Genomic DNA, 24513 nt, shown 5'->3' with positions numbered 1-24513 from the left:
ATCTTATTCTCCTTAAATGTGTCTCCCCATTTTCAACGACTATATATTCTGGAAAATTCAAGGTTCTTTTTAAACATTTTATATACAAAAAATTAATTTATTCTCGTAAATAAAACTCTTCAAAGGGGTGAGATTTTTCTTCTTTTTTTTTGTCTCCAAAAACCTGACTTGAGGAGAAGGGAAGGTGTAGGATTAGGGCAGAGGGAGGGGAAGGGGTGGAGGGCATCAAAGGGAGAGGGTGGAGGGCCACAAGGGCTGGGTTGGGGACAGGGAGAGCAGCAGGTGGAGTGACCCTGCGGGAAGGGGGCTGAAATTTGTCTGGAGGAGCCCTTCCACCACAGGGTCAACAGGCATGTTCCTGGCCAGGAAACGACAGAGAGAAGGACAGAGGCAAACAGAGTGACAGGTGTCCCTTCCTTGAGATGAGGTGGACATATACACAGGCTCCCAGGGGGCCCAGAGGAAACAAGAGACGGGAAGACAAAGACGCTCAGAGAGGCAACCCAAGTGATGGAGAAAACTCCAGGGAAGCAAAGACATGACAGATAAGGGAAGTCGTAGAGGGAGACAAGAAGGACCCATAGAGAAAAAGAGATGGAGAAGCGTAGAAAGAAAACAGAGAGACGGACACAGTCGGAGGACACAGAGATGCTGACAGAGATGGGGAGAGATGGAGACGGCCAGGGAGGGGACCACGAGCTGGACCGCGCGCCCGGCGCTCAGGCCGGGCCCCCGGGCGCCAGCTGGCCCAGGTCGACCTCAGTGCGGCTCACCCACTCGAGGTAGAGGCCGCACACACGGAAGCCCAGCACCTTGGCCGGGAAGACGCCCGCGGAGTCAGTGGCGGCGGCGGCCGCGTGTTCGGGCCCGGGCCCGCGGCTCTCGGCCCCCAGCGCGCCCAGCAGGGCCTCGACCGCGGCGCCCAGAGCTCGGACCTGGCGCGCCGCGTCCTCCAAGCGCCGCAGCAGGCGCAGCGCGCGCGGGTTCAGCTCGGCCTGGAGGCGGCGCACCGCGTCCAGTAGCGGCGGCAGCGCAGCCAGCGCCGCCGCGTCCAGCCGCAGGCGCTCGTGCACTGGCAGGTCCGCGTGGCCCGGAGCAGGGTCGCTCAGATCGGCCACCGGCAGCCGCGGTGGCGAGAAGCCGGGCAGCCCGAAGGGGTCTCCCTGGTGCTGCACCTGCGGAGACGAGGCAGTCAGGGCGGCTCCTCGGCTGGGAACTCAGCCCTCCACCCCTCTCCTGGGGCCTCAGTGTCCCCAGTCTCACAAGTGATGGCTGTGTTCCAGAGAATACAAAACAACAAAAACCACTGTGGACTTTACACAAGAGCCTTTGTTTTCTCATCTCCTCCATAGAGATGATAAACGTATCCACTTCTTAAGGTAGTTATATGCGTGCTAAGAAGCTTAAGGCAGGTCCTGACTCATTAGAAGGGCACAAAAAAAGGTTACCTCTTTTATTAATGCTATCTTACAGACCCAGGTTCAAATCCTGTTCTCTACCACTCACTAGCTGTGCAGTCAGGTGCAAAACCCTTTCCTTCTCTGAGCCTCGATAGTCTCTTCTATAAGATGAGGGACAGTTCTCTGTCCTTCCTTGCTACCAGGGACCTCTTGAGAATCACAGAAGATAGCACAGGGGCCGAGGCCATTCCACTCCCTTCCCCATCTTCCCCCACCTCTCCACCTGCTTAATACACAGCCAGGGGCTCCATGAGTAACTGTCATGAGAATGAACAAATGAAAAGATAAAGGTGATCTGTAATTTGTAAAGATACTATAACAATACCATTTATCCTTTGCTAATATGTTGCGTCTGGTTCAGGCACTGTCTCTTCTGCTTTAAACACACTATTCCTAATCTTCCCAATAATGGATGTATTGACAATGGTGATGATTTCATAAATGAGGATACTCAGGCTGACCTGTCCCAGGTCACAGATCTAGGAAGGGGCAGAAGCTGGAAGTTGAACCAAGGCTGGTAGGACTACAAACCTAGTTTTGTTATCCTACTATTGCTGTCATAATTATTAAGTTATTATTTCTAATGTTATCATCACTGCCCAAGGTCACCATTTGGCAGGCTTGTAGTCTATCTGATTCGAAACTACAGGCTCCCTCCACTACACCAGAGTAATCTGGGGAACCACCTTGTTTCATTGGTCAGAGTTCTCCGGTCAACCAAAGGTGTTGGCAAACCCCCCTCCTCTGTAAAAGTGCCCTCTTGGGATGGCATTCCCCTGCCCTAGATTGAAATGGCCCGTCTCCATAACACACATAGAAGAGTTCATAGTTCCTCTTATTCAACTGCCTCCTTTGACACCTGGGGAGATCCAGGCTCACAGAGGTGAGATGACAAGATCATACAGAGCCTAGAACCTAGGTTTTCTGACTCCGAGGCCAAACTTCCCTTCACTCTCTCAGGTTGCCTCTGTCTTAAAGCACCAAGGAGGGACCCTCTATGGAGGGACATTTGAGGCACAGAGAAAGTCCTCCTCCAATTTCCTGGATGATGACCAATGGCCAGTTACTGACCCCTCTTGGGAGCCCCAGTTTCTGCAGTTGTGAAGAGAGGTTGAGAAAATGAGTGGTCAAGGACCCCTTAATCTATACTTCCCCATTCCCCAGGCTTCTGGTACCCGTACCCCCAACCCCACTCACATATTCCTGGAGAAGCTGCTCAGCATATTTGGTGAGGAGGCGGGCAAGGCTGTGTGTCTGTTGGATCTTGGCCTCCAAGTGGGTAAGGGGTGAGGCTGAGGAGTCAGCCTGGGGGTCCTCTGGTGGGAAAAGCAGGGGAGGAATGAGAGCACCCCAACCCCTTGCTTCTTGACCACTTCTTCCAGGCTCGCTCTTCCTGAACCCAGAGGTTCCACTCTGAATTCTCCAATTTTTAAGCCAGGCATGCTCTGTCCCATTCCAACTGAGGGAGAATAGGGCACCAGACATTTGCCAAATGGTTGATCCACCTGAAATGCATTCCCTGTCCCCAAACCAGTGTTGAAATCCTATTAAAGCCAAATTCAAATACGGCTTCGTCAGTGTAGCCTCCAGATACACTTTTAAATTAACTTCTTCTTTCTACTAAGGGCCATTAGTTCATACTTTCAAGGTGATTCTTTTAACGGCTCCTTTATCTAGGAGAATCTGCCTCAGCCTGGGAGCACTTTGAGGGCAGGGCTCACATGTCTCTGTAACTCAGTGATTGTTGGTGGAATTCAGCATCATCAAAGAACAGAACTTCAAACTGAAATGAGCCTTTAAGCCCATTTTACAGATTAGGAGACTGACGTCCCATTCCTTCCCAGACGGCCCTCCCAAGACCGTGGGCGGGGCACTGGGCCCCATCAGTGAATCAGTAATCCGCCTTAACCATCACAAGTTAGAGGTTGGCGCTCCGGGAGGAAGACTACATTTCCCGAGATGCCTAGCGCGCATGCCCAGGGCATACTGGGGAATGTAGTCCTGGCCCGGCAACTTCCGCCCCGCCCCCCGCCAGAGTTTGCCCCGCGGGTCCCCATCCTTAACAGCCTCAACTTTCGCTTCTTGTTGTCACTCACCGACCCCTGTGGCCCAAAGACTTCCTCCCCTAACTTTACCCCTCTCTCTGGCTCCCAGTTCTGATTCTTTTCCGATACTCAGGATCCCGGCGTCCTGCTCCAGCCACGACCCCAGTCCTCCCCCAGGATGTACTCGAACTGATGATCTATCTCCTGAGCCCAAGTCTCTGAAGGCACAGCCCCAAGCCTCCTCTAAACTCTGGCCCTTGGCCCTTCCCACAGCTCACCCACAACTCACCCGCTCGTTACCTGACACCGCTGCCCTGTTCTCCCCCGCTCAGGCCGCTCCCTTCCCCGACTTAGGGGTGGCGGTGACCCGGACCCCAGCTTCCAGCCCTTCTGACCCCTGCTCCCCGCGGGCGCTCGGCATCCGACCCTTCAGCCCCTTACCCAGACTGCCCTCCCTCCGGCTCATGCTGGCCCCTGGCTGATCCTGGTTGCCTCCACGCCCCCCTTACGAGGGGGGGAGAAGGGGGAAAAGGGTAGGGGCGTGGCCCAGGCGTAGCCAATCAGGGCTCAGACCCCAACAATCTACCCCCTTCCACACACACCCCACCCCACCCCCGCCGTCCCAGGCCGGATTCCTTGGCCCTTAGCTCACCTCTCTGCTCACTCGGCCTAGTCGCGAAGGGGACCTGAGGAGGGCAGCAGGTTGTCTGAAGGGTGGACTCGGGACCTCAGGCTTGGGGTGCCCGAGCCTTGGAGGCAGCCCTGAGGTCCGATGGGAGGAGAAGGCTCAGGCTCCGATCTGCGGCCCGGCCCGCTTTTCGGAGAAAGCTTGTTGGAGGGGGGAGGGGAGGGAGAGGGCAGGAGAGGGCGCAGCTGGCAGGCCAGGAATGTGCTGGCCCTTCCTCTTGTCTGGGGAAGGGGAGAGCCGGGTGCTTGAGAGGCCAAGGTAGGGGCCCTCAGGCTTAGACCACACCTGCCAGGACATACACTCCTGGCCTGTTTCAGATGCCTTCTGCCCTTGCTTTCACAGTCACACCTACTAGGGGACCACTCGTCGCACCTGACCAGACCCAGTAAGAGAACTTCTGACACACCCGCATTTCCTGAAGGGTTCTCAAACAGAAACAAGCTGAAAAAGACAGGTAGAGGGAGTCATACCCAAAGGTCAGCCCACTAACCTGATGCAGAAAAATGCTGTAGGGTCTTTATACATTTACTTATTCCCACACGTGGTTCCCAAGAACCCACTCTGTCCTGGGCTCTGGCACCCAGAGATGATGATCCATTCTTGGTCTCTGGGCCCCTAAGGAGCTCACAATCTAATGGGGTGCCCATAGACAACAGCATGCAGGGTTTGTGAATGAAGAAATTGGGAAGGAGACCTGTGAGTGTGGGAGTATATTGCCATGAGGAGAGTATTGCCAGAATAAAGGAAGAAAGGGATGAACTGGCAGAGGGCATAGCAGGTGAGGCCATCACACTTATTAACAGAGACTGTTATTGGGTATTTACTGTGTGCAAGGCATTGCTCTAAGAGTTATACACATATTAACTCATTCCCATGTTGTAGTTGAGGAAATAGAGATGTGACTTGTCCAAGGTCACTGGACAAGCAGAGGTAGAATTTTACCCCAGCAGTTTGGCTCCAGAAATGTTGACACGACCGCCTTCCTATACCTTAATCCCTCTGAACATAGTCACTGGAAAACACACAGGCACAGTAGCCACACCCTTGAAATACACACACACATAGCTACACAACTTTAGCATGTCTGCTGATAAACACAGCTTCAAACAAAATCAACTAAGACATACTCATTTTAAGTAAACTTTTCATTCAAGTAGGGAAAAGTGCACACCATCATAAGGGTACAGCTCAACGAATTTTCCAAGAGTAAACATGCCCTGGGAATCAGCACCAGATTAAGAAACAGAGCATGACCCGTTCCCACAACCCCGCTCTTAGCCCCTCCCAGTCCCATGGGTGACCGCCCTCCTGATTTCTCACACCCTTAATTGATGTTGTCGGTTCTGAAATTTATGTAAATGAAATCATACAATGCGTGCTTCTGTATCCTACTCCTCTCATGAGATTTGTCCCCGTTGTTGGGGGTAGCAGGACCTCAGTCTTCTTGCTGGGTCCTCCATGGTGTAAACAGGCTACAATTCACTTTCCACTCCCCTGTCGATGGTTTGCTTCCAGTCTGAGGCTATTACAGAGATATGAGCATTCCAGTACAGGTCCCTTGGGACTCATACCCACGCATTTCTGTTGGCTGTTAACGACCTAGGAGTGGAACTGTTGGATCATAGTTTCTCTGAAAAACCGCCAGCTTTTCGAAGTAGTATCTCTACCACTCCCCCCAAAATATGAGGGATCTAGTTGCTCTACTTCCTCGCCTCCACTTGGTAGGTTTAGTCGTTTTCATTTTAGCCGTTCTGGTAGGTGAAGAATCAGTTATATGAAGCGTCAGGCATGTAATTGGCACTCAGTTAATAGACTGTTGAGTGAATGGATGAAAGGGTAATAGAACAGTGTAGAACCTGATAGTCTCATACACACACACACACACACACACACACATACAGAGTGTAGAACCTGATAGTCACACACACACACACACACACATACACAGACACACACACAGACACACGCAGCGTCCCGGGGACGTCCCCACGCTCAGCTGTCTCACACGGGACATTGACCCTCTCGCGCCCCCTGGCGCCCACGTGGTTTGAACGCACGGCCGCAGCCCCGCCGCGCGCGTCCAGTCGCCCAGCTGCCCCCAACCTGCCTCTCGGCGGCGGGCAGGGGGCGCTGCGCGTCCGGGTGCCCCGAGGGGGCGGGCCCGGTTGGGGCGGGGCCGGCCGACTTCCAGGCCTGGGCTCTGGCCGCCCGCGCCGCCCGGCCGCTCCGGGGACGGGCCGGGGCGGGGCGCGGCGGCAGGAAGCGGGGCGGGGACTCGCGGAGGCGTTGGGGGAGCGAGGGAGGGCGCGACCAACTCCCGGAGGGACGACGGGCCGAGAGAGCGGCGCCCCGGCCTGGCGCCGAGCCTGAGCCCGCCGGACGGGAGGCGGCCCAGCCGCGGGCTCGGCCTGGGCCCCAGCCCCGTCAGCATGGCCGGCCGGACCGTGCGGGCCGAGACCCGGAGCCGGGCCAAGGATGACATCAAGAAGGTGATGGCGACCATCGAGAAGGTCCGGAGATGGTGAGCGCTGCCCCGGGGCCAGGGACGGGACCCAGTGGGCCACTCCTCCCCCAGATAAATCTACCCCCGCTTCGCCAGCTGTGGCCCCCAGCTGTTAGGTGTGCCGCCCAGCTGCGCGCCGGAGCTGCGGGGCTCTATCTTCCTTCTGGCTACACCCTGGGGTCTACAAAGCGTGTTCTCCAGTCCTGCCCTCCCGAAGCTGGAGCCCCCGTTTATGCCCCGCCCCCTGAAGCTTTGACACTCCTCCCGCGAGTGTGCCCGAGGATCTTCATTGCTAAGGTCCCCAGCCGGCCTCAGAGTCCGACCTCTCCATGTGTTACCCCAGGGGTCTGCAGAGCCGCCACCCCAAGTCACACTCTCTCTAGAAGCACCCCCCTCCCCCCATCTATCTGTGCCCTCGGGTCTGCAGGGTTTCTCCCTCTAACTGTGTCCTCTTAGCAAAAGTGCCCCTTCCATCAGGACATTACCCCCACATCTCGGGGTATCCCCAGATGTGTCCCGCTCCCGGGGTGGCCCTCCCCTCAGGCCTCTCTGACCCAATACCCCCACTGTCCCACAGGGAGAAGCGCTGGGTGACTGTGGGCGACACTTCCCTTCGTATCTTCAAGTGGGTGCCAGTGGTGGACCCCCAGGAGGAGGTGAGCACGTTCCCCCCTCCCCCCACCACCCTGTCCCAGGCCCTTCTTCTGTGGAACCTCAGGCAAGCCCCTCCCCACCCTGGCCTCCACCTCCAGTCTCCACTCAGCTCAAATGCAGGAGCACAGACAGATGTTAACAATTAATAGCAACTCCGCCTCTTCCCCTCCCCCCGACCAGACCTCGGTCCCCCGCCGCCCCCACCTCCCGGGTTCAAGACCTAACCCAGCGGTGCACAACCAGTCACCTCATGCAGGGCCTTCCGCTTCTCTCTGCCTCAGTTTCTTTATTTGCACAGTGGGGGCTTGGCAAGTGCTAACCGGAAAGCTGCCTCTGACCCTTAGCCCTCTAACCCCCAGGAGCGCCGGAGGGCAGGTGGAGGGGCAGAGAGATCCCGAGGCCGGGAGCGGAGGGGCAGGGGCGCCAGTCCCCGAGGGGGCGGCCCTCTCATCCTGCTGGATCTCAATGGTAGGTAGGGATGCTGGGATGTGGGGGGCTGTGGGCATTAAGGGAGGGGACTGGGGCCTCAGGCCCAACCCTTTCGGCTTTTTTCCCCCACAGATGAGAACAGTAACCAGAGTTTCCATTCAGAAGGCTCCCTGCAGAAGGGCACGGAGCCCAGCCCTGGGGGCACCCCCCAGCCCAGCCGCCCTGTGTCACCTGCTGGACCACCGGAAGGGGTCCCAGAGGATGCTCAGCCCCCACAGCTGGGCCAGGAGAGAGGTAGGACCAGGTGCCTCCCAGGAGCCCGCTCTTCTGAGCCTTCTCCCCTCCAAAGTGGAAGCCACCAGCTTGCCCCTCTGCCAGCCCTTCCTCCTAAGTTGCCTCCCTGAGTTCTGTGGAAAGTCACCACCCTTCCTCTAGGGACTGTCTCTCTCCTTCTCTGGCTTCTTAGCTTCTGTGGATCGTTTATCACTGTCTGAGATCTTCATGTAGATTTAGCTTTGTACTAGTTAAATAGCTTTCTTTCCCACCTCATGTCAGCTTCCTGACTGTTGGGCCCATGTTGACCTTGTTCACTGGTATTATCCTCAGAACACCATGGAACACATAGTAGGTGCCCAATAAGTATTTGCTGGGCCTTCCCTGGTGGCTCAGTCCATCAGGTCTCAAAGAGTCAGACATGACTGGGTGGCTGAACAACAACAGCCATGGTAGCTCAGGTGGTGAAGAATCCGCCTCCAATGCAGGAGACCCTGGTTTGATTCCTGGGTCGGGAAGATCCCCTGGAGAAGGAAATGACAACCCACTCCAGTATCCTTGCCAGGGTAATCTCCTGGACAGACTGGTGGGCTACAGTCCATGGAATCCCAAAGAGTTGGACACAACTGAACATGCATGCACGATAAAATAATTGTGATAATCGTAAGAGTGATTAATAATAAGTGATAATATAACTGCTAATATTTACTGAACTCTCACTGTATGCTAGGCACCTTTCTAAGCTCTTTCCATGTTTTATCTCATTTAATCCTCACTACAACCCAATGAGGGTTATGATCTCTATTTATAGATGAGAAACCAAAACTCAGAGAGGTTAAGTAAGTTACCTAAGCACACACAGCCAATGAGCTTGGGCATGAGCCCTCCTCTTGTGTCTTCTCCTAGAGTCAGTCCCCTGTCTGGTCAGATTCACTTCCCCCGTGCGTTTGCCTTCCCCTGCCTCCCCAGCTCTGTCATCTCTCCCACCCACGCCTAGCTCCAGCCTCCGGGATCTCCCCTCCTCTAGTTGTACCCCCACTGAGCACAAGTTTGACAAGGTTCTTTTCCTGCTGCAAAACCTTCAGTGACTCCCTATGACCTTTGACTCCTCAACCTGGCACTCTGGGCCCTTCATGAACTGTCCCCTGCTGACCTCATTGTTCCTATCCAAGAACACCCTGATTTGGGCCTATGTTCCATGTCTAGATCATAGCACACACTTTTGTACCTTTACTAACATAAAGACAATAATTCGCATTTATCCAGCACTATGTGCCAGGCCCTGTGCTAATGGCTTTTCCTGTCTCATTTAATCCTTACAACAGTCTCGTGTGGTAATTACTATGCATGTGGTGTAGTCACTCAGTTGTGTCTCTTTGTGACCCTTTAGACTTTAAGCCCACCAGGCTCCTCTGTCCATGGAGATTCTCCAGGCAAGAATACTGGAATGGGTTGCCATGTCCTCCTCCAGGGGATCTTCCCCACCCAGAAATTGAACTGGCATCTCCTGTGCCTCCTGCTTTACAAGCAGATTCTTTACCCACTAAGCCATCAGGGAACCCAGTCATTACTACAATTATCTCCATTATACAGACAGGAAAACAGGCTTAGAGAAATAAAGTTACTTGCCCAAGGTCAGAATTTGAACCCAGGCAGTCCAACCCCGGGCTTCCCAGGTGGCTCAGTGGTAAAGAACCCACCTGCCAATGCAGGAGACATAAAGAGACGCGGGTTTGATCCCTGAGTCAGGAAGATCCCCTGAATGGGGGCATGGCAGTCCACCCCAGTATTCTTGCCTGGAGAATCCCGTGGACAGAGGAACCTGGTGGGCTACAGTCCATTGGGTTGTACTAAGTCAGACACGAGTGAAGTGACTTAGCACCCACACACACGCGCGGAGTCCAGCACCCGAATCTGTGCTTGCCAAGCTTCTGTTGCCTCTACCTGAAAAGTTCTCCAGCTCCCCACTTGTCTACCTGATCAAATCTACTCACTTGTCAAGATCCCACCTACATGTCCTTCCTGTGTTTTCTTTCTGGGTTGCAGCTAGGGATCTGGCTCCCCACGGAGTGCTCCCATAGCCCACAGGCTTATGTGACTCGTGGGTTTCCCTCCTGGTCTCTGCAGTGACTTAGGGAATGTCTGTTAATTTCATGTTTCAGATCCTGGGGGCGTACCTGCGGGCAGCACGGATGAACCCCCCATGTTGACCAAGGAGGAGCCTGTTCCAGAATTGTTGGAGGCTGAGGTGAGAGTGGCCACCTGGACTCCCAGGTCTTGGAAGGAATGGGGAGCTGTGGGGTTGCTAAAAGCTTGAGGGCTGCACTCTTGAGGTCAAGGTGGGAAATGCAGGCCTTGGATACAGCTAAAGGTTTCTAGGCTGGGTTCTTGGGACTGAAAAGAAAAGGGTGTTTTAGAAACAAAATCCTGCAGGCTGGATGGGGGCTGACTTAAGACCATTAAAAACCTGAAAAGATCGTGGTGCACCTTCAAGTTTTTTTTTGAATCCTAAGTATGTAATTTAGCTTTAAAAAGTCTCCCACAAACTTCTGACGTTTCCTACAAGGACTACGGTGTGATACGTTTTCCAGAATTATCAACCTCTTTCCCCCAGTGTTGTTGTTTCCGGCGCCTTACTTAGTCTGCTTCCCAGGTGGCGCTAGCGGTAAGGAACCCGCCTGCCAATGCAGGAGACATAAGAGACGTGGGTTCGATCCCTGAGTCGGGAAGATCCCCTGGAGGAGGGCATGGCAACCCACTCCAGTATTCTGGCCTGGAGAAACCCATGGACAGAGGAGCCTGGTGGGCTATAGTCCATAGGGTCGCACAGAGTCGGACACAACTGAAGCGACTTAGCATACACGCACTTTGCATCCTGGGGCCTTGGCCCTGGGCTGGACTCCCAAGTCCGGGAAGGGAGTGGAGTGGAGGCTTTGGAGAAGGCAGGGCTAGGAGCCTGCACTCCTGGGTTGGGGTGGAGCTCACGCCTGTCCACCCTTCCTCTCCAGGCCCCTGAAGCTTACCCCGTCTTTGAGCCCGTGCCATCTGTCCCCGAGGCAGCCCAGGGTGATCCCGAGGACTCGGAGGGCGCCCCCCCACTCAAGCGCATCTACCCAAATGCCCCTGACCCCTGAGAAGCCGGCCTGCCTGTCCTGTCGCCCCCGGGGCCCCTTTGGCTTTTTACAAATAAAGACCCTTTTGTAATTTTGTGTCATGTCGTTTCCCCGTCAGGGCTGGGGAGGGTCTTTGGAGACAGTTTTGTCTCATGCTCCAATTCTCAGAGGGGGTCACTGAGGCTCTAGGAAGATCTACCTATAGCTAGCTACATCCTGAGTCAGACATGGAAGGGGGTTCAAGCCAGGACCCTGCCTCCCCCACCCTCTCTCCACTCTCTCTTGTCCCCCTTACCTTTGACCCTGCCTTTGGCTGTCCTGCTCTTGGGAATCCCCAGGACCCCTTTTCTTCCTGCTCAGCCCTGCCCAGGCCCAGCGATTACCAAAGCTCTGGGCTGCTAGGCCTGTGATTCCCGTTCACACACAGGAACATAGAGGCCCAGCGGGATTTTGGGGCGTGCGATGACCCAACCTGTTCCCTGCCCCCAGGAAGCTACAGTCTGGTGCCTCCCTGCCTCTGGTCAGCCATTCCTCCAGTGGACCCTTGCCCACACTCCTAGTGGAATCTTGTCCTCATCTCAATTGCTACCTCTTCCAGGAAGCCTTCCCTGACTGCAGGCTTAGTGAGTTTCTCCCACCGTTTGGGCCCCCACACCACCACCCTGTGTGTTTCTCTCCCTTTGTCCCAGTATTGATCAGGGTGTTGGGGGACTGTGGGTTTGTGCATCTGTCTCATCCACTAGGCTGTGGGCCGCTGAGAGCAGAACTTGGTCCCAGCCATGCCTAGCAGCACACTCAGCATAGAACAGTCACAGTAACTATTTGGTGAATGAATGAGTGAGCTGAGGCTCTCCAGGAAGGCTTCTCTGAGGAGGTGGCCCGTGAGCTGGACTCTGAGCCATGCACCTCAGCATGGTAGATCTGGAGTCAGAAGTCCTGGCTCTGTTACTCACTAGCCCTATGGCTCTATGCTGGGCTCCTTTCCCTCTCTGAGCCGTAGTTTGTTCATCTGAGCAATGGGGACAATAGCTAGGCCTCATCTGCTGCAGTGGTTTGTGGGAACCTTCAAATAACGTAAGAAACCTTCACTCTATGCCTGGCAGAGAGTCAGAGTCAGGTGTGTTAACTCTATTTTTAACAAAGGAAGAGACTGAGGTTCAGAGAAGACCATATTGAAACTTTAAAGAAGTTTTTAAAAAATTTAGGGGTATTTCTGATAGCAGCTGCAGTAGTAAATATATTTGAGATGGGCTGGCCAGGGGAGCCAGATGTGCAGTGATGTGGTATATTCATTTTTTGTCGTCGCCTAACAAATTATCACAATCTTAGTGGCTTAAAACAACACAGATTTATTACCTTAGCATTCTGGAGGACAGATTTCCAAGATTACTCTCAGTGGATTAAAATAAAAGTGTCAGCAGGGGCTGGTTCCTTCCAGGGCCTATAGGGGAGGATGTGTGTGCTTGCCTTTTCCAGCTTCTGCAGTCCACCTGCAAGTCTTGTGGCCCCTGCCTCCATCTTCAAATCCATCAGCAAGAGTAGCATCCTCCAAACTCCCTTTCTCTCTCTGCTTCCATTGTCACCTTTTCTTCTCTTGACTCTCCTGCCTCCCTCTATTAAAGACTCTGGTGATTGCTTTGAACCTACGGGATAATCTAGGATAATCTTACCATCTCAAGATTCTTAATTTAATCACATCAGCAGAATCTTATTTGCCCTGTAAAGTAACATCATCACAGGTTCCAGAGATAGGGCATGGATATCTTTGGAGGGCCATGATTCAGCCCAGCACATGTGGTAATAATCTCAACCGTTTTGGGGGTGTGTGGGTCATCTCATGTATCACCCCATGGGGTAACGAGAGTGCTCTGTAAAGTGCTTTGTATGGATTAGTACAGTATTAAGGCCCAGAATTCAAACTCTGGGTTTGAATCTCAGCATTTCCATTCATTCTCTCTGTGACCTTGAGCAAGTGTCAATAACTTCTCTGTGCCTCAGTTATTTTATCTGTACAATGGAGGTAATAGTAACATCGGCCTGGTGAGATGATTGTGAGGATTAAATGAAGGGATACATGGAGAGAGAGAGTTCTCGGCTTGGTCCATAGTAAGTGCTCAATAAATGGTTTTTGTTTTCCCTATTACCCCATTTTATAGATGAGGATGTTCAGCAGTAGGGGTAGAGGGCAGAGACTCACTTGCCAGTGAGACTGGGAAAGAAGTTATTTCCAAGTAGCCTTGAACAGCTGAAGTTTGAGTCTCCCCCATTCTTACCCCTCTCCTGGCCCAAGGCCTCAGGCTCTGGGCATCTGTCCCTCAGCCCAAGCCTGCCTGTACCCTTTCTGTAGTCTACTCTGTAATTTTAAAGGCCACCTCTTGCATAGCCACACCCCTGACCATCACCTTGCCATGCCCTCCCTGCCCCCTCCCCACGTCCACACTCTCTTTTTGGAAATTCTTCCCCTTGGCACTTGGGCCCTAGCCTCCAGTGCCCCACCATTCTTTTCCTCTCTGTCATTCTCTCCTTTTCCTAACCCCTAAAATATCCCTTATGAACATTTTCCGACCTAGCTCTTTTCTTCATGAAAACTCTCCTTGCGAGGTTCCACCTACTCCTGGAATTAAGGTTCCCAAGTCTCTGTCTTCAAGTTGTGCCCCCACCTCCAGACTCAGGGCCACATGCCCTCAAGGCATCTCCCCTGGGATGCCCCACAGGTCCTCAGCCTCATCCTCCTCCCAACCTGTTCCCACCATTGCCCCCCTGCGATTCCCCAGAAATGGCCCACAATCCCAGGAGTTGGCTAAGGTGGGAGCACCCAGAAGTCAGAGTCAACATTTGACGAAGCACTCTGTCTCATGAAATCCCTGTTCTAAATAATCTTCCCACCTTCTGGCCCTTTCTTTGGGGTCCCAGTGTTTTGCTGGTGCTTCTCAATGAGTTTCTCTGCTTTGCTCTTGTCCATCACCCATCCATTGTCCACCCAGCTGCTAATTATAGCAACATGTATTTATTGTGCACTTACTGTTTGCCTGGCACTATTCAAGGCCCTGGGGATACCGCATAGACTTAATGGAAAATAAATCTTTGCCTTCATGGACCTTATCATCAGTAAATTAGGTCTTATGTAAAAAATTATAAGTACTTTAGAAAAAATAGGGTAAGGGAGGTGGGGAAAGAGGAGACTGCAGTTGTGAAATTGGAAATTCAGGGGAGGCCTTATGGAGCAGATATCTGATGAAAAGTTTGAAGGAAGTAAGGGGGAGAGCTTTGCGCTTACCTGGGTGAAGAACATTCCAGAAAGAGGGAATAGCCAGTGCAAAGGCCCTGAGGGGGCACATGGCTGGAAATGAGATCAGTGCCTCTGGAGTGGAGGGATGGGAGGACAGAGGGGTGGGAAGTGAGGTCAGTAGGGCCTCAGAGGCAAGTCAGGCCCATAACGTGTCATTCAAACTTTGAGGATAAAAGAAGATGTATTGAGTTTGCCAAAAAGTTTGTTTGAGTTTTTCCATAATGTTATGGATTATGAATCTTACCCAAATGAATTTTTTGGCCAACCCAGTATTAACAGTTATACCCAGATAACAGATGAAACCTGGGATAACTAGAGTGTAAGGTCATCCTTCTTGGAGGCCATTGTGAGGACCTGGCTTTCATTGTCGGTGACATGAAAAACCATTGAAGGGGTGTGAGCAGAGCAGTAACATGATCAGATTTAGAGGATTTTTTTTCCTCAATATTTTATTATATAGAGTTTTAAAGTTTACAGCACAATTGGAAGAATTGTACAGGTAACACTGATAACACCTACCACCTAGATGCTCTAACATTTTACTGTTTGCTGTACCACATATCCTTATCCACCCACCCATCCACCTTTCTTATTTTCTTCATACATTTCAAAATAAGCTGCACAAAATGGTATACTTCCCTCTCAACACTTCGGTATATATGTCAATTAGAGTCCAGTGTTGACTAGAGTCCAGGTTTTTCTTTTCCTTTGAGGCAAACTATCCATATAGCAAAATGCACAGGTGTTAACTGTGTTTCAACAGATATATAATCTGCATAATGCAAGCCCTTATCAACGACATCACTGTCTCCCCCTGGAAAGTTTCCTGTTGGCTCTTCCTTGTCCCAACTCCCTAGAGGCAGCACTGTTCTAATTTTGCTTTTGATTAGGTTAACCTGTTCTTGAACTTCACAGGCATGGAATTTGATAGTAGGCATTCCCTGGTGTCTGCTTTCTTTCATTCAGCGTAATGTTTTTAAGAGTCGGCCACACTGTTGCTTGGATCAGTGGTTTGTTCCTCCCTATTGCTGGGTTGTAGGCTGTACACTTGTCTCTGACCAGGAGTGCTCTGCCAGGCAGAGAGCAGATGGTTCCAGGTCCCCTCGCTGATTCTAGCTCCCTGTGCAAGTATGTCAAGGCTGGTGCTCAGAGCCCTGGATAAGGGCATCCCAGAGAGATGGATAGCCTTTTCTCAGGGCCCTTCCTAGAATATCTGGGGGCATCAGTCCCCAGACAGAACTATATCAGAGGTAGAATCTAGGGTGACCAAGCATTCTGGTTTGCCCAGGACTTTCCCCTATGTTAACCCTTCAAGTGCCATTCCCAGGAAACCCTCAGTCCTTGGCAAGCTGGGATGGTTGGTCACCCTAGCAGGATCCCACCACTGCCCCTTGAGCCCCAGGCCCTTTCTCACTCCACACTACACGTCCTTCCTTCTAAGGACTGATGTTCCTTATACTCTAAACTGTTCTGCTGCTCCCTAGCTCTAAAACTTCACATGGCTCCCCATGGCTTTGTCTGGCAACCCAAAGGATATCCTCAGCCTACATCAGTGGTTCTCAAACTTTGTTGCACATTGGAACCACCTGGGAACTTTTGATGCCTAGCTTCTAGCCCCAGACATGTTCAGTGGTATAGGGCATGACTTGGGCATCGGCTCCACAGGTGATGCTAATATCCTGCAAAATTTGGGAACCAGTGGCCTATGGCTAGGACTTACTTGACTTACATGGTATTGAACATGTTGCCAGCACTTAAAATCAAGTGATTTCATGTAAAAATCTGGACTCCCGGCCTCCGTTGACAAAGCAGATGCTCCGAGACTTAGAGTCTGCTAACAAGGATGGTCATCAGCCAGGAGAACAGAGGGCTGGCTGCGCATGGAGGCAAAGCATGTGTCCTTCGGTCCCCGCAGTCCCCATCACCCCTCCACGCCTTGCTCTGCTTTTTCAGGTTCACTTGCATGGCCAGCAGGCCAGTCTGAACTCTCCAGCCTGGTCCTTGCTCACCTCAGCCTCTTTGTTTCTTCTTCCAGGGTGCTTACCTTATTCCTGACCTGCCACATGGGCCTCGTGGTGCTCTTTCCCACCTACCTTTGCCCATGCAGTTCTCCCACCAAACTCCTTATCGTGGCAGACCAGGCCCTGCTCAGTTTGGCCCCAGCCCACCTCTCTCGCTTGGGCTTCCCTGGTGGCTCAGCTGGTAAAGAATCCACCTGCAATGGGGAAGACCTGGGTTCAATCCCTGGGGTGGGAAGATTCCCCTGGAGAAGGAACGGCTACCCACTCCAGTATACTGGCCTGGAGAACTCCATGGACTCTATAGTCCATGGGGGTCCCAAAGAGTTGGACACAAGTGAGCGACTTTCACTCACCCACTCACTCACCTCTCTCACCCCTCTGCCTGAGCTCTCTACCATCTGACCCACGACCACACAGAAGCTGACCAAGCTAGTTCCCGTCTTAGCCTTCGCTCTTCCCTCTGCCAGAGAAACCCTTCTCTTCCTCCTCTTCTCTTTCTTCCTGGCCAATGCCTACCTATCTTTCAGGCCTTGGCTTAGCACTCACCTCCTTCAGGGAGGTTCTTTGATCCTCAGACTAGGTCAGGTTCTGGGTTAGTCACCAGACTTCCTCTTTCACTTGACATCTCACTTCCTGTGCTAAAGTAAGGCCACATTGTTCATTTCTGTTGCAGGGCCTTCTGTAGTGATTGGTAAGTAGTAGGCGTTTGTTAGTGATCAGTGAACGAAAGTCCATCTCCTTTCTCCATTGGCAAATCCTACTCCTTTTCCTGTTACATTTCTACTATAGCATTCAACTCTCTGTTCTCTTGGAGACCCGTAACTTTACTGAGATCAAATGATCCATTGAGTTTTAGCTCAGGTCCTTCTCACAGTGGGCTCAGAGGGTCCCAAACCCATCCTGTAGTTGTTTGCCCAGTTTCAGAATGCATATCTGGAATTGGCATACTCAGCAATGGATGAACTCTCCACGTCAGTTGAAGGCAGGGCTGTAACTGGTTGGTGACCCCCAGGTCCCTGCACTGGGCAAGTGCAAGGGCAGAGCACAATAACTTACTCTGTTCTCTTATATTTGTCTGTTGGCAATGACTTTTCTGCCTGTCCCCTCCTTTGTTGCTCCAGTCAGCTCTGGGATGCAGCTGTGGTGATGTGAAGGGTTCAGGACACAGAATAGGAATGGAGGTATTCCAGATTCAGGTGATTTGTACTGTGTGATCTTGGGCAAGTCATTTCCCTATCTAGACCTTAGTTGTTTCATCTGATACATGGAGCCAATATTATCTTTTCCATATACAGTAAGTCCCCTACATGAGAACCTTCAAGTTGCGAACTTTCCACGATGCAAACGTGTTCGTATGTCCAGTCACGTGAGTTAGTCCACGTGTCTGGTGTACACTGTCAGTGCATCCCCTATGAGTGGTTGTGCTTTGGTGTCTTTTACTGTACGGTACTGTATAGAGTACAGTAGGACAGTATCTTTATTTCAAGCCCAGGATGCCCAGAAGCAAGTGTAAAAGCAGCAGCAGTGTAGCTGCTAAGAAGCACCAAGTGATAACAGTGGAAACAAAAATGAAAATAATTGAGAGAGCGGAGCAAAGTGAAAAGATGGTAGATGTCACTCATTCTTAAAACATGAATCATTCAACCATCAGCAGGATTCTAAAGAACAAGGACAAGATCATGGAACATGTGAAGTGAAATCTGCTGTGCCGATGATGTCAACAATAGTGTCAGAGAAGCATGGAAAATTGCTGGAGGGGATGGAGAAACTTCTCAGAGTGTGGATGCAGGATCAGCATCAGTGTCAAATCCGGCTCACCTTAATGCTGATTCAAGAGAAAGCTAAAAAGCCTTTATGAAGGCTTGAAGAAGAAACAGGGCGAAGAATCAGAGGGTGCATCTTCAATGCCAGCCATGGTTCAAAGCTACAGTCAACCTTCACAATGGAAAAGTGGCGAGGCCACGAGTGCAGATATAGTAGCTGCCTCGGAACTTCCTGAAACCCTTTGAGAAATTATCGTACTGTACTGTACTAATGAAGACCTGATGGAATTGAAGGCCCAGAGGAAGGACGAAGAGAGACAAGAGGAAAAAGTAAAAGAAGAACTGAAGTGATTCACAATGATGGAAATGACAAGATGATTTTATTTGAGGAGGCAGTTTTAGTTTTCGAGGCATAGGACCTGAACGTAGAATGGTACGTGAATGTTGTTCAGGATGCTATCCAGCACTACTGGGTCATCTATAATGAGAGAAAAAGAGCTACTGCCCAGTCCATCACTGGACTTTTTTTTTTTTTTTTCAAGAGGGTAGATAGAATTGAATCCAGCAAGGAACCAGAACCTGTGCCATCAACATCAGGCATGAATGAAATTGCAGCTTGCTCTCCGTCTCCTATTGCTGACGACCCTTCAGTTCTACCATCTCCCACCTCCTCTCCTTCCTCCAGTCAGTAACTCTTCCTGCCTGTTCACTGGATGCCAGCCCCTGGATGCCAGCTGCTGTACTGTACTTTTCAAGGTACTGTACTCTAAGATTAAAAATGTTTTGTTTGTTTTTTATGTATTGTGTGTGTGAAAAGTATAAAAAAACCTGTTACAGTACAGTACAGTACTACTGTAGCTGATTGTGTTAGTTGGGTTCCTAGGCTAACTTTGTTGGACTTAGGAACAAATTGGAGTTATGAATGAGCTCTCCTAAGGAACTGGTTGGTATGTAGGGGACTTACTATATATATACCAGGAGCAGAGTGAACCAAGTGCAGATCATGTACCCTGAGAAGCTATATAGACACCAAATTTTTGTAAAGTGAATAATATTTCGAACCTTTAAGTTTTACAATCACTGATAGGATTGCAAGCACTATAGGAAATTTAGGAAATGCAGTGCCAAAGAAAAGAAAGTAAAAGTCCGTTGTATCGATAATAACCTCAGCTGAGGTTTTACTGTATCTATTTTAAGATATGGTGAGGGAACTGGAGCGGGGTGGTTGGAATCAATGAAGATAGCCCTAAATGGGGCACCAGGGGTCTGGTTCAGCTGCCGGGTGACTTCAGTCGCCTTGTCTGTAGAATTGGATCCACAGGCCGTGCTCCCCTCACTGCCTTTGGTGAAGCTTCCTGCAAACAAAGGAGGGCAGCACGCCTTCCAAACGGCCGACAGCCAGGAAAGCGCGCCTCGGCGTCGCAAGGGTTAAGGGCACAGAGCGCAGAGCCCGGCATCCTAGAGAGGCCGCGGGCGGACTTCCGGAGCCGACGCTCTGGGCGCGGTTGATCCCTGGGTTGCGAGGAACCAGCAAAGGTGTGTGTGTGTGTGTGTGTGGCCGGTTCTCTGTCCGAGCTGCGGCAGATCAGGGTCACCGAGGCCAAGCCGTGCCGACGTGTCCCCTTCCTCCGAGTTCCTGATCAGCATCTTCTCCCGGGGGCAGCATGTGAGGCACTCTGGGCCTTTAGTCTCCATGGCTGTAGTGCCGGCTTGAGCATCCCGGGACTAGCCGATCACAGTCGGTTTTTTCTAATTACTTACCCCCCAGGGAAACTACTATATCCCCATTATCCTCAGTCCAGCATATTTCCCCTCCTTACTACAACTTCGGGAGCATGTTCTCATTTTACAAGCAAGAAAAGTGAGGTTCAGGGCGATTTTCTCCACAGTCATGATGCACGACGGTGGCGGAGTAGGGAGGATATAAACCAAGTTTTTGCGATTTGACTGGCAGATCTGTTTGGGGGAATATTAACTAATATTGAGTGCTTACAACTAGAATCTTTTCATAAAGGGGCAAAAGCTTACCACAGGGAGATGATGGGGGGTGGTACTCATAGATCTGGCTAAGTTGTGGTACTCAGATCCGGCTGAGTTAAGTAAAAGATCTGGTTGAGTTAAGTAATAGTGAGCTATAATAGTGGTCCTGGTTCAGGTATCTTTGCATCCTTTACCTCAAGGAGAAAAGATAAATAAAATTTAGCAGCTTTCTCTCTTAAAGAAAAAAGTATATATATATATATATATATATATATATATATATATATATACACACACACACACACATATATATATTTACTTATCTGGCTCCTCAGGGTCTTAATTGTGGCACTTGGGATCTTAGGTCTTCGTTGCCACATGCAGGACCTTTAGTTGTGGCATGTGGGATCTAGTTCCCTGACCAGGGATCAAACCCCAGCCCCCTGCATTGGGGGTGCGGAGTCTTAACCACTGGACCACCAGGGAAGTCCCACAGCATATACCATACAATCTGCCCACTTAAAATAGATTCTTTAAGTATGTTCAGAGTTGTGCAATTCTCACCACAGTCAGCTTTAGAACATTTTTCATCACCCTCAAACCATACGCAATAGCAATCATCCCATTCTCCTCCAGCCCTAGACTATCACTAATCTATTATATGTTCTGTCTATATAGATTTGCCTATTCTGGACATTTCATATACAGCCATATAAGGCCTTTTATGACTGGGGTAATCCCCTTTCTTAAAGTCCAGGCCTTGAGCTCAGAGCTTTGGCTTATAACCACAGCCAGTGAGAATTAGATACCATCACTTTGACATAGATAACCATCATTTTGACATTGTTGTATTTATTTTTTACCACTGTAGGGTAAGTTCCTGTTTGTGGTAGTGTCCTTCTTGAATAAATGTGTTTTCATTTTGAAAGTTATTTTTAAATGACAAGATTAAGCAAATAGCAGAAATGGTATATGAATGTCTGAAGGTTGGGAAGATGGGATGTGAATGAAGTTTGGAAAACACTAGATTGTCTGATTTGAGGCTTTCCAGGATGTAGTTAGAAAACCACCCTATTATTCCATTTCACTCTCCTAACGATTTCTCAGAAGAAGTGCATCATTTTACTGATGAAGAAACAGGTATAGCAAAGTTAACTATGGTATCTTGTCCCAAGGTCACACAGCTCGTGACAGAACCTAGATTTAACCCAACGTCTAATTCCAACAACCACCTTTTAACCAAATTTGAAAGTAAAACTTGAGGTGAGAAATGGACTAGCAGACTTCAAAGAGGACCCTAGCCACTAGACCAAAACTTGTGGGGACCTGGCTGGTTAAGTTGTTTTGGGTACACCTTCAAAGTATGTGTGTGCTCAGTTGTGTCTGACTCTTTGGGGGCTGCATGGATGGTAGCCCGCCAGGCTCCTCTGTACATGGAATTTTCCAGGCAAGAATACTGGAGTGGGTTGCCATTTCCTACTCCAGGGGATCCTCCCAACCCAGGGAACGAACCCACATCTCTTGCATCTCCTGCATTGGCAGGCAGATTCTTTACCACTACACCAGCTGGGAAGCACCTTCAAACAAATAATCAATTGTTTAAACAAAACAAAACAAAACACACACTGTAATTTGTGACTCTAAGCAGAAATTCCATCTGAGGCAATGTTGGAATTTTCTTTCTCTCTCAAGGGCACACAAGAATCCAAGAGGTGTTGCCTGGATAACTAGAGATGTGGCATGTGTGTTTTGGTGCCAGGGAGAGTCTAATTCCATAGTGGGAGAAATTCCAGTTAAGGAATTCAAGACCTTGTACTAGAGAGGTGTCCCCCTAATTCACAAGGCAGCTGCAGCTGCAGTTTCTTCTAAGTAAAGTCCCTTCTGAGCAAATGCCACACCCCACTTTCTCTCAAATCCCCGATGGGCCCAGGAGTTGGCATCTGAACCCAACTTTCCATAGCAGCGCAGGGGACACGGGTTCAATCCCTGGTTGTGGGAACTAAGATCCTGCAAACCATGTGGCACAGCCAATATAATAAAAAATAAAAACTTTTTTAAAGAGAAGCTGAACCAAAAATGTTCAAAAGGAAAAACTAGGGAATGAAATATTCATAGAGGGCTTTGAGAAGCTCTGGCATATTCCTGGGTATCCCTAGAAGGTCACAAGCATGTGTAGAAAAGACCCGAGAAGACCCTAAACTCTCACCTCTAGCTGACCTTAATGCTCTGTGCAAGCAAGAAGTGGAAGTTAAAGCAGTGTTGCACACATACACACAGTCCCTCAGAAAAGACTAGGAAATTTACTAGTTGAAGGCATCAGTTGTCCAATCATTAGCTGACCACTAAGCAAGTTAATTGAGCACAGACTTTAGTGGCCATGCACAAAGAATAGTCTTTACAGAATTAATCTAGGAAAGTTCATAAATAGCTTCAAGAACAACAACAAAGCCTGAGGAGGGGTAGAATCTGTCTTTTGGAGTTGCCACATTATAATATTTAAGATGTCATCATTGGGAATTCTCTGACAATCCAGTGGTTAGGACTCCATGCTTTCACTGCTGAGGGCCTGGGTTCAATCTCTGGTTGAAGAGTTAAAATCCCACAAGCCAGGACTTCCCTGGTAGTCAGGTGGTTAAAACTTGGTACTCCCAACGCAGAGGGCACAGGTTCAATCCCTGGTCAGGGAACTAAGATTCCACATGTCAAAAAAATAAAAATTATTAAAGAAAAAAAAATCCTGCAAGCCACATAGTGCAGCCAAAAAAAGAGATGTCATTTTCAACAACAAAATAATTATGAGACACATACATACACACATATATATCAAATAGAAATAGGAGTTCTGGAGCTTAACAATACAAAAATACAACTGAAAAGAAAGATTCAGCTAACAGGGCTCTGTAGCAGATTTGACTTGGCAGAACAATCAATACAATTGAAGACAGGTCAATTGAGGTTACACAGTCTGAGGAACAGAAAGAAAAAAGAATTAAAAAAAAAAAAATGAATAGTGTCCCCAGAGACCTGTGGGATATCATCAGGTGTACTAATATACACATAATGAGAGTCCTAGAAGGAGAGATGAGAACTGTGTAGAGATGGTAATTTTAATCCCCAAGGAAACCACTGAAAAAGTAACTCAAAAGAATAGACTAAAAGAAACAAGGGAATTAAAATGGAATACTAGAAAATATTTAACACAAAAAGAAAGCAGTAGTGAACAGGAACAAAAAGTGAAAGGCATATAGATAACAAATAGTAAAATGACAAATGTAAATCCTATCTGTTAACAATTACATTAAGTGTAAATAAACACTGAAGTCAAAAGATAGAGATTTGGCAGATTTTTTAAATCTTAATTTAAAAACCCCAACATGATCCAACTATATGATATCATTATAATCAATGACATAAATAGGTTGAAGCTAAAAAGATAGAAAAAGATATACAGGAGTAACTGTAAGAGATGTGGAGTGGCGATGCTAACTACTAGACAAAACAGAATTCAAAACAAAACTTGTTACTAGAGACAAAAGATATTTTATGATAATAAAAAGGTTGACCTATCTAGAAGACTTAATAATTATAAGCATATAGGTGCCTAAAAACAGAACCCCCAAATACCTGAAACAAAAACTGACAAAACTGAGGGAAGAAATAGACAATTCAGTAATAATTGTTGAAGACTTCAATACTGTACTTTTGACAATGGATAAAATAACTAGACAGAAGATCAGAAAGGAAACATATCCAACAATAATGGAGTAGGTTTCCAATCTATTTCATTCCTAGGAACTATGATCAAGTACCATTGCCAAAGATCTCTGCTAGCCAAGAAATCAGATTGCCTGGTGGTCCCTGCTGCCCTTTACAATTGATGTGTCTACCTTGTCTGGATCCCCTCATGTGTGTATTAGTTGCTCAATCATGTCTGACTCTTTGCAACCCCATGGCTGTAGCCTAACAGGCTCCTCTATCCATGGAATTCTCCAGGTAAGAATACTGGAGTGGGTAGCCATTCCCTTCTGCAAGGGATCTTTCTGACTCAGGGATCGAACCCAGGTTTTCTGTATCGCTGGCAGATTCTTTATGGTCTGAGCCACCAGGAAAGCCCAGATCCCATCATACCCACTGATATTAGGGAGCCCCTCCTCAAATAGTGATATCCTCTATAGTCATACCTGGCCTACAAAAGAGAATAATTACTTAAAGCATGGAGGTGCTCCCTTCAATGCTTTAGCAAAGAAATTATCTTCTGGGTCCTCTCACTGAATACAGTTGACAGATTGCACTTG

The 24513-nt window shown here is 49.6% G+C and overlaps 2 protein-coding genes across 6 annotated transcripts in view; one reads left to right on the top strand and one right to left on the bottom strand.

Moving 5' to 3' along the window:
- Positions 1–76: 76 nt before the first annotated feature.
- On the bottom strand, positions 77–4009 carry CTF1 (cardiotrophin 1). 4 transcript variants are annotated; one of them, XM_043455296.1, is made up of 3 exons: positions 3947–4009; positions 2658–2776; positions 77–1175 (listed from the first exon to the last, which is right to left on the bottom strand). In XM_043455296.1, exons 1-3 carry the CDS (start codon positions 3969–3971, stop codon positions 720–722), a joined length of 600 nt encoding a protein of 199 aa, XP_043311231.1. In that variant the 5' UTR covers positions 3972–4009; the 3' UTR covers positions 77–719. The 4 variants fall into 4 exon arrangements, with proteins under 4 accessions (XP_043311231.1, XP_043311228.1, XP_043311230.1 ...); XM_043455293.1 differs by having other exon boundaries at positions 2658–3004; positions 3947–4004; XM_043455295.1 differs by lacking the exon at positions 3947–4009 and adding an exon at positions 3795–3940 and having other exon boundaries at positions 2658–3004.
- Positions 4010–6263: 2254 nt separating this feature from the next.
- Positions 6264–24513, top strand: part of BCL7C (BAF chromatin remodeling complex subunit BCL7C) — a 39651-nt gene continuing 21401 nt past the window's right edge. The window contains exons 1-6 of one of the 2 annotated variants that reach the window (XM_043455297.1): positions 6264–6714; positions 7274–7352; positions 7710–7818; positions 7912–8073; positions 10215–10300; positions 11061–11256. In XM_043455297.1, the coding sequence (XP_043311232.1) occupies positions 6623–6714; positions 7274–7352; positions 7710–7818; positions 7912–8073; positions 10215–10300; positions 11061–11186 (654 nt within the window). In that variant the 5' untranslated portion in view covers positions 6264–6622 and the 3' untranslated portion in view covers positions 11187–11256. Of the gene's footprint in view, positions 6715–7273; positions 7353–7709; positions 7819–7911; positions 8074–10214; positions 10301–11060; positions 11257–24513 lie in introns of those variants that run through there. The other variant, XM_043455298.1, reaches the window with a different exon arrangement.

The sequence above is a fragment of the Cervus canadensis genome, chromosome 32, assembly GCF_019320065.1.
Source record: "Cervus canadensis isolate Bull #8, Minnesota chromosome 32, ASM1932006v1, whole genome shotgun sequence".
Taxonomy (NCBI): Eukaryota; Metazoa; Chordata; class Mammalia; order Artiodactyla; family Cervidae; genus Cervus; species Cervus canadensis.
This window is presented reverse-complemented; position numbering and strand designations above follow the sequence as displayed.

Excerpts from the sequence above, each read along its gene's own strand:
- CTF1 (XM_043455293.1), bottom strand. The coding sequence starts at position 3,971 with ATGAGCCGGAGGGAGGGCAGTCTGG. Across the intron at positions 3,005-3,946 it reads CCGGAGGGAGGGCAGTCTGG|GATTTCAACACTGGTTTGGG; the intron begins GTAAGGGGCTGA and ends TGGCTTTAATAG. Across the intron at positions 1,176-2,657 it reads AGCAGCTTCTCCAGGAATAT|GTGCAGCACCAGGGAGACCC; the intron begins GTGAGTGGGGTT and ends TCGTCTCCGCAG.